At 33.2% G+C, this 15,882-nt stretch overlaps 1 protein-coding gene across 6 annotated transcripts in view; it reads left to right on the forward strand.

Moving 5' to 3' along the window:
* trio (trio Rho guanine nucleotide exchange factor) overlaps nucleotides 1-15,882 on the forward strand; it is a 502,261-nt gene that overhangs the window by 473,065 nt on the left and 13,314 nt on the right. For 5 of the 6 annotated variants that reach the window (XM_088260963.1, XM_088260966.1, XM_088260965.1 and 2 more), the window contains 5 exons: nucleotides 3,718-3,910; nucleotides 4,459-4,656; nucleotides 5,039-5,236; nucleotides 5,618-5,835; nucleotides 9,460-9,646. In XM_088260963.1, the coding sequence (XP_088117089.1) occupies nucleotides 3,718-3,910; nucleotides 4,459-4,656; nucleotides 5,039-5,236; nucleotides 5,618-5,835; nucleotides 9,460-9,646 (994 nt within the window). The remainder of the gene's footprint in view (nucleotides 1-3,717; nucleotides 3,911-4,458; nucleotides 4,657-5,038; nucleotides 5,237-5,617; nucleotides 5,836-9,459; nucleotides 9,647-15,882) is intronic. The other variant, XM_088260964.1, reaches the window with a different exon arrangement.

Raw genomic sequence — 15,882 nt, forward strand, 5'->3', positions numbered from 1 at the left:
TCGAAGCTAACCGCTTTTTTTCAAGACTGATTTTATTATAATATAATAATAATAATAAAAATAAAATAATAACATATAACATAATCTCTTAATATTTTTAATAGCTATTATAACATAAATGTGGAATTGTTTAATTAGCTTTATTTTTACTAATGTAACTACTTTTGTTTAATGTAATGTAATGTTTAATATTGTTAATGTAACAATTGTTTATTATATCCTTTTTTTAATGTAAAGCTGTACAATTCCCGAACAAATAAAATAAAATAAATAAATAAAAATAATTATAATTTCTACCGGTTTCGAAGCTATCCGCTTCTTTTTCAAGACTGATTAATACTTATTAATAGTATTAATCAGTAAAAGAAACGGTTAGCTTTGAAATCGGTAGACATTTTAAATAAGTTAAAATAAAATATTTTAAGTGATTTTAAAACAAAGTTATATTTTAATTATACTATTTTATTACTTCTTTTTCGGTCGAGCTCAGGTACAAAGGAGGGTGCGTGCCGTAAGATAACAAAGAAAACGTCAAATCACCGTATTAACCTACTGGCCAAAAACTTGTTCTTTTTTAGTCTTCTGTCCTGCACTGCTGGATATATCCAGGACTACAGACCTCTTCAGCATCCTTTAATTTTTTCGGTCTGTTGCTGCTTGCAGCCAATTTCTACCCCCCACAGCGGCTATGTCGTCGGATAATCTTTTTGAGGTCTTCCAACGTCTCTTTTATTCTCTTAAGGTCTCCATCTCAACATTTTACGATGGAGCTTCATATTATTCTAGGCATATCGATATATTTTCGACAATCGTAATTCCAATATTTTCATTCCACGCCTTTATTTCTATTTGGCAGGACTCCTTATGAAAGTCCACGCTTTGTACGATCATTAAGTCATATTAGCACATACCTCCTATGTACCTTCTCAGTCTCCAAGGGTGGTGACTGACCGGAGCATTTCCTTGTAACGTAACGTCGTAACATCGCTCGCGGCGAGCATCAGCGAGGATCCAAAACTATGGATGGGCGCTCGGGTTGCTGTACTGACTGCCTGAATGCTCGCGTCGTAGCGTCACACGTTACGAAATGGCTCCGGTCAGTCACCACCCTAATATACCATACGCTCACTCCTTTCAACAACGTTATATTTCAAAAATCGTCAATTTTCGGTTGTGCATGTTTTCGGAATGTCCAAAAAGTTTTCTATATCCCAGCAAAAGCGCAATATTTTAAACTTAATATTTACCCGTTACAGGGCAAAAAGTGTTGTTTTTGCATTTCGAAGAAAAAGGTATTGTTTAATAATTTTTTTAAATAAACAAATTATTTTTCAAATGGAGAAAAAACCTTCAGGTTTACCTTAAAATATCTGTTGCACAGTAAAAAGTTCAATAAGCGGCTTATTATTTATTTTTAATGCATTTCATTATATTCTTAAACTTTAAAGACGATCTCCTGAAAAATCAAGTTTTTTGATATTTGACCTTGTTGGCAGGAGTGAGCGATATGTCGTCGTCTTTTCGTTTTATTAATATCACTTAATATCACCCTAGACTGCCACATTTGGCTCAATATTATGCAAGATCAATGTAATCTCAATCCAACGTTGACTGGAGGTAAGAGAAAGAGGGTGCTGAGTATTGTTTGTTTGTTGTTATTTCAAGGAAAAAATACTATAATATTTACCCACCCTTGTAATGATTCAGTTTACGTAGGAAATTCATAAAATAAAATTATTTTTTAAAAATTTAAATAAAGTTACTAGTAATTATCGAAATATTTTAGTTAAGACATGCGATCGAAATGTATATTTATTTTATTTCAAGTTTTGCGTGATTTTCATTGTGCGACGCAATACAAATTTTTCACTTTTCCTCATACATTTTTAAAATGTAATAAAAGTAAAAATTTGTGTTCAAATTGTTGATTATATTGTAGTATGTTTACTATGTGAAATTTTCCAATATGGTCCAGATATTTCTAGAGATAAAGAGAACGTGTACAATTTAATTTGCGACATATATTTTTATTTCTTACAAAGGATTTATAATTTTCAACATACTATTGCAATAGAATGTTCCACAAAACCGCGAGACCAAATTGAAGGTGGGTTATTCCACAGCGCTTCTGCGATACATCGAATTTTGATTATAATGACTATCGACTGTTTTATATTTCCCAATCAGTGGTATATTATGTAATTATATTTTAAGTTATTTAGGAAAAGGTGCAGCTGCTGTTGTTTCGTAATCAAGAATGTAGACAAAATTTTAACTATATTTATTTCATTTTTTAGATGTACACAATTTAAATAAATACCTCTATACATTCGTCTAGTACATTCGTCCAGTACATTCAGGTTTAAACTTGAAATTAGTGTTTTTTTATGTTTTGTGCATCTTTTAAATGAAATAAAACAAAGCTCATATCAAAACAATATGGTAAATTGTAAAACTGTTTTAAAAAAATTCAACAACAAAAAAATGTTAAACAAAAATTACACAACTTGAAAATAATCTCGTATACCTAATAAATTTTAACTGGTTGCTTTTTTGTGTCCTGAATTCATACACCGATTATACAGATTTGATAGACTCATGATTGATCTAATTTTTGGAGAAATAAAATGTATTTTTGTTTAAGTGTTACAGTGTTTTTCTATTGCCAGAACTAAATATAAAGTTTTCGCGACGTATTTGAAAAAAAATCATCTTGAAAAAAAAGGCAAATGGAGATCTATACCGACTATTCTATAGGGGAAATATAATCAAAACACCCTTTTTTCACCAAGAAAAATATTTGTGTTGAAAGCCTGAGCCATTAAAATGGGAATAAATTTGTGGTAGAGTAAGCTCAAACCTAAAAACTCTTGACTCGGAGTTCGGGACGCTAACCATGGGACTACACTCATATTTTGTTTTATTCATCGCGGTCATTTTCATAATTTTTATAAGAAACGTTTTAAAATAAAATTTTTTTCTTGATATTGACACTTCAACTTAAATGAAGAAAAATATGGAAGTGTGGGTACTTACAGGGTTTACGACCTCTCATAGGCAGGTTTAAGTGATCACTTTATACACTTGTAGCATTCAACTCAACCGTAGATGGTGCCGAGAACTCGCATGTGAAAGAAGGTCTCAATTAAATGATAAATACAACTTCCGAAATTTGAGTAGCGTAGTTGTCAATCAAGGGTAGAATGGTGAATGTTACATGCGTATGAAGTGATCACTCAAACCAGCGTATGACAGGTCGTTTGCGCTGGTATTACCCAGGTTTCCATATTTCCTGAATGTTTTTCGCAGATACCTTGAGGCATATTTTATAAACTTTAACTATTTTGTTTTTAACCGCTTTTTATTGGTACTTAGGTACTGGGTACTAAACATGTACATGTTTAGTACCTAGTACTAGGTACTAAACATGTACATGTTTTACCATGATTATGACAAGGTTCTTGTCGAAACCGATTGGAGAAAAGTACCAATAAAAAGTAGTTTTTCCTTAAAAAGTTCCATATTGCCCTTCATGCATGTTCAGGTGTCAATATTTGGATAATATTATTTTATTTATTAAGTACAAGACATATTGTTTTGATGTAAGCGGTTAGTTGTTTGTCACTTTCGAGATTCTCTTGGATTTAAAACGGTCACCTTCCTCTCACCAAGGCACAGTCGGTTAGGTTAACTCGGTACGTTTTCCTTTCTTTGAAGTGTGCTCCTCGACGAGCTGCGTCTGTGCATCGCCCAGCCGGAGCTGCTCGGGCCGCTGTTCCGCCGCAGCGAGAGGAAGTTGCACATGTACATCGTGTACTGCCAAAACAAGCCCGTGTCTGACTGCATCGTCTCCGAGTACATCGGGTCCTACTTCGAGATACTCCGTCAAGTCATCGACCACAAGCTGCTGGTAATTACAATATCTCTTCATAACTTATGCTACCCCATGTCCTTATAGTCCCAGAACTTCTTTGGCATAGTATGAGTGATATATATAAAACATGGCAGTGTATTAATACATACTTGTCAACACACTAAGGACGGGAATGGTATTTCTATCCTGATGCTTATGGACCTGAAGGGTATTTTTAACTTCTGCGCCGGCCTCATTTCAAAGTCAGATAAGAAGGAATTATTTAATGTTTTTATATTAATATTATGTCCCAATCTTTTTGTTAAGGTCTAAACTATATGTACACAATTATCCAATCCCATCGCCAGCAGTCTGCAGACGTAAATCAACACCCGTCTGAAATGTGTCAATTGGATTTGTTTGTCAATTGGACTTAGATACAGGTCATTTAAACAGAAAATTAACAAATAATTCAAAGAGATTCAACATAACATACTTTAAAAAATAAAAAATTTCAACAATTAAAACTATCGATTTCGGCATTAAATTGGCCATTTTGGACTTTTCCTGTTTTTAATTTTATTCTGTATTTGGTACTGTTCCAGCTGAGCGACTTGCTCATCAAGCCGGTCCAGCGCATCCAGAAGTACCACCTGCTGGTACGTGATGTTCTCCGTCACTCGGAGAGGTCCGACTGTACTCCGGCCGATCTGCACTCTCTGCGTCAGGCGGTCAGCATCATGTCTCGCGTGCCCAAGGAAGCCAACGATATGATGGACGTTGGACGCCTCCAGGGTTTTGATGTAAGTGATCCTGAAAACTATCTTTTTTTTGGTCCTCATTTGTTTCTGTGTCAGACAACTTAATAACTTTTGGGTGGGTTCAGGTAGGCCTTTTGTCCATTGATTTGACTAGAATATCAAATGCCTGAATGATCCCTTTATGCTAAAAGATCAAATTAATAACTTATTTACAAAAACATTATACCAATAAGAAAACAGTTTTAAAAATATATAGTTATTTCATCAAATACAGCACAGGAATGGAATCTCATTTTTACCATTCCTTATCAAAAGTTGATCAAAAAAAACTTTTTACCTTTGGCCCAGTTTTTTCTTTTTTACTATATTTTCTTTTTTTTGTCTCCTATTCTTTGTTCCCTAATCGGTCAAGTTTTTCTTTTAGGGAAAACTAACAGCTCAGGGTAAGCTGCTTCTTCATGGGCCATTGATCTGCTCTGATGTGTCTCTTCCGGATGTAGCTCCGACCAAGCCCCGTGAACTGCATGTGTTCTTGTTTGAACACAGCCTCATCTTCGCTGAGGCATTCGGCAAGAAGACCCAGTTCACCAGTCCTACATACAACTTTCGTTTTTATCTGCCGGTAAATATATCTTTCATACAACTAAACATTGCGATTGAAAATAATAACGCGTATGAAATTATATTTGCCATGCTTGTATTTTATGGCGATATTCTTATTTGAACTTGCATCTTCAGATTTCGAGGCAACAGTGGAAAGATGTCTACTGGACGAGTTTGTTATGGTTTTTTGTTTGTTTTAGAGAGAAACAAAAATTCCTGCACAGTGGACATTTTTGAATTGTGATCTCGGGAAAATTATTTACTCATTTTCTAGCAACTGTGACTGAGCGATTGTGTTTTTATTAACACTTTTTTTTCATCTGTATTCACTTGTAGCATTGTGATATTCTGTTACTATTTTACCGATCGTTTGTAACATAATTAATGATTTGGGTGGTAGGTCAACAACATGAGTTTCTTGGAAGACGACTTGGGATTCTTGCTGCGCTCGGTGGACGCTTGCGCGCCGCCGCTGGGCATCCAGGTGATGGCCTCGAAGGAGACTCTGAAGGAGTGGCTCAAGACGCTGAAGCACATCATGGCCTGCCAGCGCGAGTTCCTCAAGGCCATCCAGAGCCCCATTGCCTACCAGAAGGAGCTCTCTCGCGACGCCTCCCAGTGAGTTGGCACACCGACTACTCCTACTACCACTACTAATCTCTCCCTTCTCCCCTCTCGGTGTCACCAAGTCCTACCCGCAAGGTCTCCCTCTAGGAAGACGCAGACCTAACATGACTGTGCATGAACTGATTGTAGGTTTAAAAATAACCCCTAAAAATTATAAAAATATACTTATTTTTTCACTTAAATTTTAAACACCGGCTCTTTGGATAAAAGCCGGTGATATCTTCTTCTACTCAAATTTTATCTCGTTCAGCGTGGACCACAAAATCTCGTCATCTGTAATATAATTGTTTTGCAAAATTGTCCATTTCTTAGATTGGGTTTTGGTGTGATTAAATCTCTACTGCTTCTCACTCCTAATGTTGTAAATTAGGTCCATTAACAAAGGACTCATTAATGGACGCATGTAACAAACAAGAATAACTCTGTGTATACTATCTATATATGTGATGTAAACTTAGACTAAAAATCATACTCTACGAGCTCTTCTTCACCTTATCTTTAGTATGCAACTAAAGATTATCCACTTACACCAGGATTATTATTATGCAACTTAGATGTGAGCCATCTAGGTCTTTGGATCCTAGCGACGTTTATACCGCAGGAATCCCACTGCTTTTTGTGTTAAATGTTAATAAAAAATAATAAAAAAACAAAAAAAATTAGTGTTTCCAGACAGTTTACCATTCAGTGTTAAAAACGTACTCCGTTTTCCAGTAAATTCATTATTAGTGGGTAGATGGTAACTGTTAGATTCAATCATAAATATTTATTGTGTGTAAACCAAAAAAAATAAAAAAAGTAACTATGCGGAGACGATTTGAATTGACTGAGATAAAAGATATGATATTTTACTACATATAAATATTAATTTTATAATTAAACTTATTTTTATTGTATACTTACTTCACATATTTTGCATTTTCACGATTAAAATAACAATGATCAAATTGTACTTAAATGTGTAAATCATAGAAGGCAGCATCAAATGGTATTTCTTTTTTACTAAAGATCAAATAATTAATTTAAGATTTATAAATTTGATACTTTATATTTTACACATTTATTAACTGTAAAATTTCTCACGTGTAAAATTTATTACATTTTTCCAAACTGTAATTTTGTTAATTAGCACTTATTTCATATTTAGCATAGCAACTCTTATGATAAGAATGGTGGTGGTTTTTACTGTAAATTTGTTTGGCTCTCTTACTCATATTTCTATTCAAACACAGATCAAATTTGTACTCGAAAAAGTACAAAGTTGCAAAAAAGTTATACTTATTCTCATTTAATTTAGAGTAAAAGTATCGCTTGTTTATTCTGAATCATTTTAAATTTAAATATTACATTATGGACCAACTGTAGGGATTCGTACCATTTCAAATATTGAAAGGTATTTTATTTTATTTGAAAAACTATTTTTATCTAGCATCGGTAACTAACTTTTCTTTAAAACCCAAAAATTAATTAATTCCTCTGAATATATGCGCATGTTGTCAGAAAGACATTGAGTCAGTATTGTACACAGCATTTAATAACATCAGTGTTACAATAATAGAAAAGCATTTTCGACTTGATACAATAAAAATAACACAAGCACTTTGTGATTTAAACCGTTGTTTACTTGAGTTCTTTTGCCGGCACATATATAAAATACTGATCTGTATGTTAGAGCTTATAGTCAAAGTTGAAGAAAAATAGCCAAAAATGTTTCATTATTCCAGGTTTAACAACTTTTAAAAATTCCTTTGGGATATTACGAATATCAAATATCATCCATGAAATCATTGAAATGTTTATTTAAGCTCTCTGGCTATGTAAATTTATATTTTTGGATATTAAGCTCTACCGTACAGATCCACAAATCATGAAAGTATTCTATTATAACTTTTCACATACCTGCATGTCCAAGTTGGGGGATGGTTTATTATTAACAATTTTTGTAACTGCATTTTAATATTAATTATAATATAATCCGATCCAAATTCCAATGTAATACAAATAAGGTAATTTATTTATTTTAAAACTGTATTTAATTTCCAAGTGAGGGACCTTTTTCACTCTATCGAAAAATAATTTAAAATGTCAGTAATGATGATTAATGTTATATTGTGTTTTGTAAAAATATTTAATTTTTGTATTTTAACTACGCTGTCTTTAAACACACAGCAATGATTTTTACTATTGACATTTGTTTTATAAGTTGTTTTTTTTTTGAGGATTGTGTCCGATGTACCAAAGGGTACATGTATATATATGAATGAATTTGCATGCCAGTAAATGGGATTGTGTTATATAATATATATTAATAAACGTATGTATTTATATAATATGATGTTACTTACATTGAATAAAGTGAAAAAACGTATCATGCTGTTTGAATTAACCCTTTTTTGTTTGGTTTGTCTTTGTTTATTTTCCAAGGTTTTAAAACCTGAAATAACACTTATTACATGCATACCTGAAATACTTACCTGAAATAACACTTAGTACATACATAACCTTTCGACTTTCAGTAGATATTAATATTGGTGTACACCCACTGTGTTTTTTTTTGTCAAAATTTTTCACAATTATTATACAAAATGTGTGTTTCAATCAATGTTGAAATACAGTTTAATATACTTGTGGTATTGGGGGTTAAATTATAATTATTTGACAGTCTTTGTTTCTGTAGAGAAATCAACAAATTTCCATTGATAAGTGAATTTAAACAAAAGCCTCATTTGTAAATACAGGATCATTTCTTAAGGGGATTTAATTAAGGTAAATATATTTTATTGAAATAAACAATTGTAGGTAGATTGGTTAAGGGTTAATAGACAAAGTAGTGGTGATGGATTATGGAGATAAATATATTTTTAAATAGGATTAAAAAAATAATAAAAAAAATAATGACATGTTTTTTTGGGTAATCCTTTAAAGTTAATTTTTTTGGTTATTCTCTATATTTTTTAACTATTTTTTTTCAAAATATATCAAAGTGTTTTTTCTCCCAAAGATATCACCGGGTCAGCACTATAAATCTTGGCTCATGTCATTACTGCTTTAATACAATGAAATGCATCTGTAGGGTTGGGTTTGATTTGGAAAAAAAGTATGGAAAATAGCATGGAAATATAATTAAATTTTGGAAAAAAAATCCACAAGATCACCTAATAACCATGTCTAAGAAACATTCACTGTAAATATGACACACAATATTTTAAGTGTGTTCATTCACAGAAAAGAGCAAAGGATGTTGTTGATATCATAACATAGATGAAAAATAATGTGAAGTCTGAGTATTTACAGGGCTTAAGACCTGTCATCACTTTATACACGCATAACATTCACCATTCAACTCATGATTGACAAATACTATTTTTTTTGGTGCCGAAAACTATAATGTAAAAGAAGGGTAGAATGGTGAAATTTTTCGCGCGTATATTGTGATCGCTTCAACCAGCCTTTGACATATCGTTAGGCCAGACTAAGGTATTCATCTATGTTGAGATGTCAATATAAATGGACAAACTTTGACTTGTGAACAAAGACTTGGACACGCTCAAAATGAAATTTCAAAATGAGATTTCCAGTGAAACATATGTTAAACTTTATATTAACTTAATCAAGCAGATGGAACGAGGATAATTGGAATGCTAAGGCCGATAGCGATCTGGCAGCCCATAGAACCACAAGGCCGCATACAAAGGCCAATACTATAAACATTCCCTCCCCAACACCTTCATCGTCGACTAAAAGCCAGGACAACGAGGGTTCATCCCAGCGGCGCTGGTCAGAAGCCAATACCGACACCTTGGTAAGTCACGCACTGTCGAATGGTTCCAAGACATGGTGTGGATGAAACAGTCTTTGAGAACAACCTATAGATCATTAACCAGCATGAAGATTGCACTAACCCAATTTTAGAGATATTTATCAGCATCTATTTTTCTTCTAAATATTAAAAGGATATTTTTTTAGAGGTACACAAATTCAAATTTCCCGCAGTAAATTGGTAGTGCCACCCGCCGTCTGGAATGTTGCGCCATCTTGTTGAAACCACAGCTCTGTCACATCAATTCCATTTAACTTAGGAAGTCAGTAATCATCGTTCTGTAGCGCTTCATTGACCGTAACATTCTGGCCGGCATCGTCTTTTAAAAAATATGGGCCAATGATTCTATCTGCCCATAAAGCACACCAAACAGTGACTTTTAATGCATGTAAGGGCGTCTCGACAATGGCTTCTGGACTTTCTACACTCCGAATTCGGCAATTCTGTTTATTGACACCATTTAACCAAAAATTTGAAATGGCAAAACGTGCTGACTAAAAATCAATTGTAAACTGTCAAATTGACAGTCTGTTGAAACAATGTTGCCAGTTTAAAAACCAAACATCAAATAAATACCCTATATTAAAAGGATTGTTATTTTTGTGGTATGGTAATATAACACTCCTTATCAATCAACGTTCACATTGTGTGATACCACTTTAAAGTTGTATTACACAAAGTAAACAATGATTGATAGGGAGAGTGAAAAAAATTACAACCAGTTTCGAGAGACACCTTGTCTTCTCAGCATGTATCCATCCCTGGAAAAGACAAGGTATTCGTCAAAACCGGAGTACTAAAAATAAAAGTGGTTAAAAAATTGTACATGCAGTACCGTACACGTGATAAAAATTAAACATCTTTAAAAGAAATAATGAATAAGATATTTAATGTAAAAGAGAGAGAGAGCATCTCAAATAGACTTGCAACAATACAAAAATTTCATAAAAAATATTGACAACTTATATCTACAAAGGGCTCTATCTCTCTCTATCGCTCTCTTTTGCTCCACTCCCGTGCCGTCGGAATGTATACCTCTCTTTCTCCTTCTCTCTAAGTTATATCTTTCTTCTCTCTCATTTAACGAAATGTGTCTATTAAACATGACGCGTCACGTTAATTGAACAGATAAAAAGCTAAGAAGTTTCATTTAAAAAATCATATTACTAATGAATAATAATTCAGTCTAGAGTACCTATCCTTTAGTAAAAAGTAAAAATGAGCAGTTTTGTTCATAGAAGTTTTCAGTTTTTTAATATCAATATTTTTAGTTAAATTAAAATTCTCCAGAAAGACGGAGCAATGCGGCGAACAAAATAATTGTGTTAAAAAAAAAACATGTTTTTTGTACATTAATTATTTTGTTCGTTTAAAATAAGAATTATCAGTTTTTTTGCATATCAGTGTTTTTCTTTGTTCGAAATTCCTACAGAAAGACTGGACAGTGCGACAGTTTTAAAAAAAAATATATATTTTTTTTTTAATCTATAAAAGAAACCCTTTTTAAAACAATTTTTTTTGTTAGTATAAAAGCCTTCAGCTGAACTGAATGTATGTATTATACAAAGTATCGCTTTGTTAAACAAACGGAAGATATATGCAATAGGTACTCTAAGCTGTAATACATATCGCTCACTCCTTTCAAGAACGTCATAAATCAAAAATCGTTCATTTTTAGTTGTGCATGTTATCGGAATGCTCAGAAAATTTACTATATCCCAGCAAAAGAGGCATATTTTTAACTTAGTATTTACCCGCTACAGGGCAGAAAATGTTGTTTTTGTATTTTGAAGAAAAGGTATTGTTTAATTATATTTTCAAATATACTAAATATTTTTCAAATGGAGAAAAAACCTTCAGGATTTACCTAAAAAGATCTGTTGCACAGTAAAAAATTCAATAAGTGACTTGATATTTATTTTTAATACATTGTATTATATTTCAAAACTTTGAAAACGTTCTCCTGAAAAATCAAGTTTTTTTTTATTTATGACGTTCTTGAAAGGAGTGAGCGATATATGGTATGTTAACACATTGGACTGTCCAAGACAAGGTCATCGCTTCGAACGGTAAGTACGGGTGAGTAATAACATCCTTAAACAGATTGTATTTTTATATTTTTGTGTGTTATTTCACTTGACTCCTTTCGGTATTTTCTCGTTACATTATGCGCGCCACACCAATCGTCGTTTGGTCTAAATTACACATTCGCACGAGTCGCAAGACCGAGACAAAAAGTGCAAACGACTATGGTAGGTAAGCGCGGAGCACTTACATCCTACTTAAATCTTTTATCTAACTCTTTTTTTCTTCCCGAAAAAAAAAACGCGTGAAAATTATATTTTTGTAAATAATTGAAATCATCCATATTTTTAACATAAAAAAAATCATTTAGCATAAAAAAAAACAATTCTCAACGTACTTTACTTTATAGAATAAAAACAATGAGAAAAGACCACATTCTTTACTCTTAGTAATAATAAAATCTATTTATTCTGGGTGTGTTTAATAATTGGCCACCAAATGTGTTCGTAAATTGAGTTGGTTTTTTCAAAATCTCAAATCTATTAAAGTTATTTTCAGATCGCTTAGAAATTTCGACACAATAGAATCATAAATGCTAGCATACAATTGTGACAGGTTTACACAATGCAAAAAAACATTTATCTTAAATCAATGGCAGCGCCATCTGTTTCGTGGGCAGCCTAAACTTAACAATGCTAATGGCGGGCAGCATGCTTCTCTTGACAGCTACTGTCATTTGGCTTTTTTAATGTTTTCGATTGCGTAATGTTTCATTTATTTTTTATTTTCATTCCTTTCAGTTGCTTGGACAGTTTTCATTGTATTTCACAAGTATCGTGTCCTTCACAAGTAGTGTAAATAAAACGTATTAAAAATGTGTCGCTTTCTATTTTATTTCAATAGTGTGAACAGACTGTGTCACAGCGAAACGTGGCTGAGTAAAGCTAATACGTATACTATTTCAAAATAATAAAAATCACGTCGAAAGGTATTTTCATATTTATTTATATCAACATTTAATAATAATAAGACCCTTATCCGCACCCCAATGGTGCATAGGGCACTGCGTCATATAAACGCAGTGTTATCTTGATCGTTTATACATGAAGGAAAGGTGATCAGCCCTCCGCTTCAAGTACCAGTCAAGGGTAATATTGAATAAATATTACAGTGAAAAAATCACTCATATTTATTCTTACCCACCCTGGGAATCGAACCCGGGTCCTCCAGAACGGTAGCCGAGCGTGCTGACCACTACACTACGGAGGCGGACATTTCAACATTTACGCTTCATAAAATTTGACCCAAAGTAATGTTAAATCAATTAAATTACTGCAAATCAAATTTCATTTATTTCTATCTAAAACCTATCATTTATTTACATATTCAATTATTCAATTCTATTTTATTCAACAAAAAAAATAATATATACATAACAAACAATATTCAAGGCGTACCTATATATTAAAAGTAAGCAAGAAGACTTAAAGATGTAGATAAATTTCGTTTTGGAATACCCCCCCAGACACATGGAACAGATCAATAATGTGATAATGTTCAACATAGCGGTAGCTCTTCCTACAGGCATAACCATCGGCAGGTTGGTCCTGTATGTGAATCAATCTATGTGTTTTTGCCTAGATTTTTCACTCATGAATTACATGAAATTATAGTAACTTTAAACATAAAGAGTAAATCCACTCACGAGTAGGCATAGGCCATGAAACTTAAAAAGTTGAAGCCTGAGTTAAGGTCATGATAAGCGGTGTTGCATAAGCCGTAGCTAGATTTCAGAGTCACATGGACGTTTGGTAATTCAAATAAAAAAAAATATGCCGACGCTGTCTTAGGTTACTATCGGGAACATACAGACCACTGCTCCGGATAATTTCAGGATTATCGATCATACCGCGCGACAATCGATAAAAATACCCTTCTAGTCAAAGTACCATTATATTTTTATTATAAATGTTTTGGTTGTGTTTGTAAATACACGCACGAAATAACAACACGCCTCCAAACAGGCGAAACAATATCCGAGGGTATCCAAAGTACCTTAGGTGAGAGGGAGAAGGTACTAAATTGGGAATTTAACCTTTGAGGATTCTTTTGACGAAAAACAGATAATTTCAGTAAGAATTAAAAAAGGGTATATTAAATTTAATATCTCGATATTTTCTGAGCCGTAATTATTTATACATTTCTACAAGTGGGCTTGATTTAATACGGAACTGCTTTTCTTTTGGGTATGACTTGGGAGGTGCCATTGAGTCTAAATTTTATATCGTCTTTCGTTTTGATATAAATTCGACATATAAATGAAGGTAAGAAGTAATATTATGGGCCTTACCAAAATCGGTATGAATGGCAAATTTGTTAAATGCACAATAGTGATTATAGAATATATGTACCATGGGTCGATATTTAAAAAAGCGGAGAAAGTAATGTGGAATGCGATCCCTCAGACGAATGTGCGGTAAAACGATGTATTTTCGAATGCCGAAATACGGAAAGAATGCGAGGTTACCGAATTATCGATAAAATTAAGAATGGTGTGTTGAGATGGTTTGGACATGTAGAACGTATGAGTGAGGAAAGAACGTTAAAACAAATTTATGAGGCAAATATCGCTGGAAAAAGAAGCAGAGGAAGACCGAGGAAAACTTGGCACAATCAGGTATGTTAAATACTTGAAAGCGGACGGGTCAGGAGTTGAAATAATCGGCCGGTACGTATGAGGAGATGTATGAATGTGGAAGAGGCGAATAATGTTTGCAAAGACAGGGTGATAATGGCGTTTTATTCTCTCTGCCTACCTTTGCGGGGAATCGGCGTGATGGTTATAAACTTAGAGAAAGTAATTATTACACAGTTTTACTACTACTAACATCACGCCGTTTACCCGCAGGGATAGGCAGAGAGGATGGAACGCTACACTCTTCTGTCCTGACATATACTCCTCGCTTCCTTCACATCCATACATCTAGTCACACATGCCGTCCGATTACGCAGACTTTTGACACTACCAGCTTTTAGGTTCTGATTGTTCTGATTGAAACCCGGTCGCTGATCAAATAAAATTTATGTGGATAAAACTAAATAGTTTTTACTTTATTCTATAAAATGCAGTTCCACCAAGAGTTTTCAGTAAAGAATTTAATTTTTTTTTTGTTATCCAACATACGTTATACTCTAGGCAGTAGATATAAGGGGGTTAAGTAAAGTACCTACTTATAAGGGAGGCACTGCTTTTCTACTTATGTTTATGGAATGCATGCCATTGATAAGAGCCTTTTAATATCAGTTGAATTATTAATTTATAATAGCTTCTAGTCACAAGTATTACATATAATAATATGGAAATTCTACAAAGTGAAAATTGACTTGATATATGTATGTCAGTCAACCTTCATGGCTTAGGACGCAGTAAGAAAATTTTCTTACTAGCATAGTAATTCGTGTTATCAAAATATTTTTTAAGTAAAACAGATTTTAGGCGGCGATTCGATAATCGATAATACTAGTCAAAAATGATTTTGTACTGAAATTTTGATGACTGATTTGGACTAAGTCAATCATTATTATTCAAAGTCTATAATATGGTGACAAGCTTGTATCACGTAAGGTTTTGATGTTACAGTCATATCATTGTTTGTATGGACCACATACATTGAAACCGTAATATTGGTTGGTATCTATGTTATGTTGGAGTCTAAGGTCTAAGGGATTCAAAAAAAATGTTAATAATTATGGAGTGGAAATATATTAACTTATTAACATGGAATGTTCGCCTCCGTAGTGTAATGGTCAGCACGCTCGGCTACCGTTCTGGAGGTCCCGGGTTCGATTCCCAGGGGGGGTAAAATAAATATAAGTGATTTTTTTCACTGTACTATTTATTCGATATTACCCTGGACTGGTACCTGAAGCGGAGGGCTGATCACCTTTCCTTCATGGTTAACGATCAAAATAATACTGCGTTTGTATTATGCAGTGCCCTATGCACCATTGGGGTGCGGATAAGGATTTAAAAAAAATTAACTTGGAATACGATAGCATTATTAGTTTATATTTATTTACATATAAATAATTACATAAACTTTAGTCGTCATCAGAATTAAAAATATCCATAACTAAAAAATCTAATTTTTTTGCTTTCGTTTTTTAATTCAACTATGCAAAGCACATAAAGA

This window comes from Brachycentrus maculatus, unplaced genomic scaffold (assembly GCF_059751285.1).
Source record: "Brachycentrus maculatus isolate JH-2025_06_01 unplaced genomic scaffold, ASM5975128v1 h1tg000144l, whole genome shotgun sequence".
Taxonomy (NCBI): Eukaryota; Metazoa; Arthropoda; class Insecta; order Trichoptera; family Brachycentridae; genus Brachycentrus; species Brachycentrus maculatus.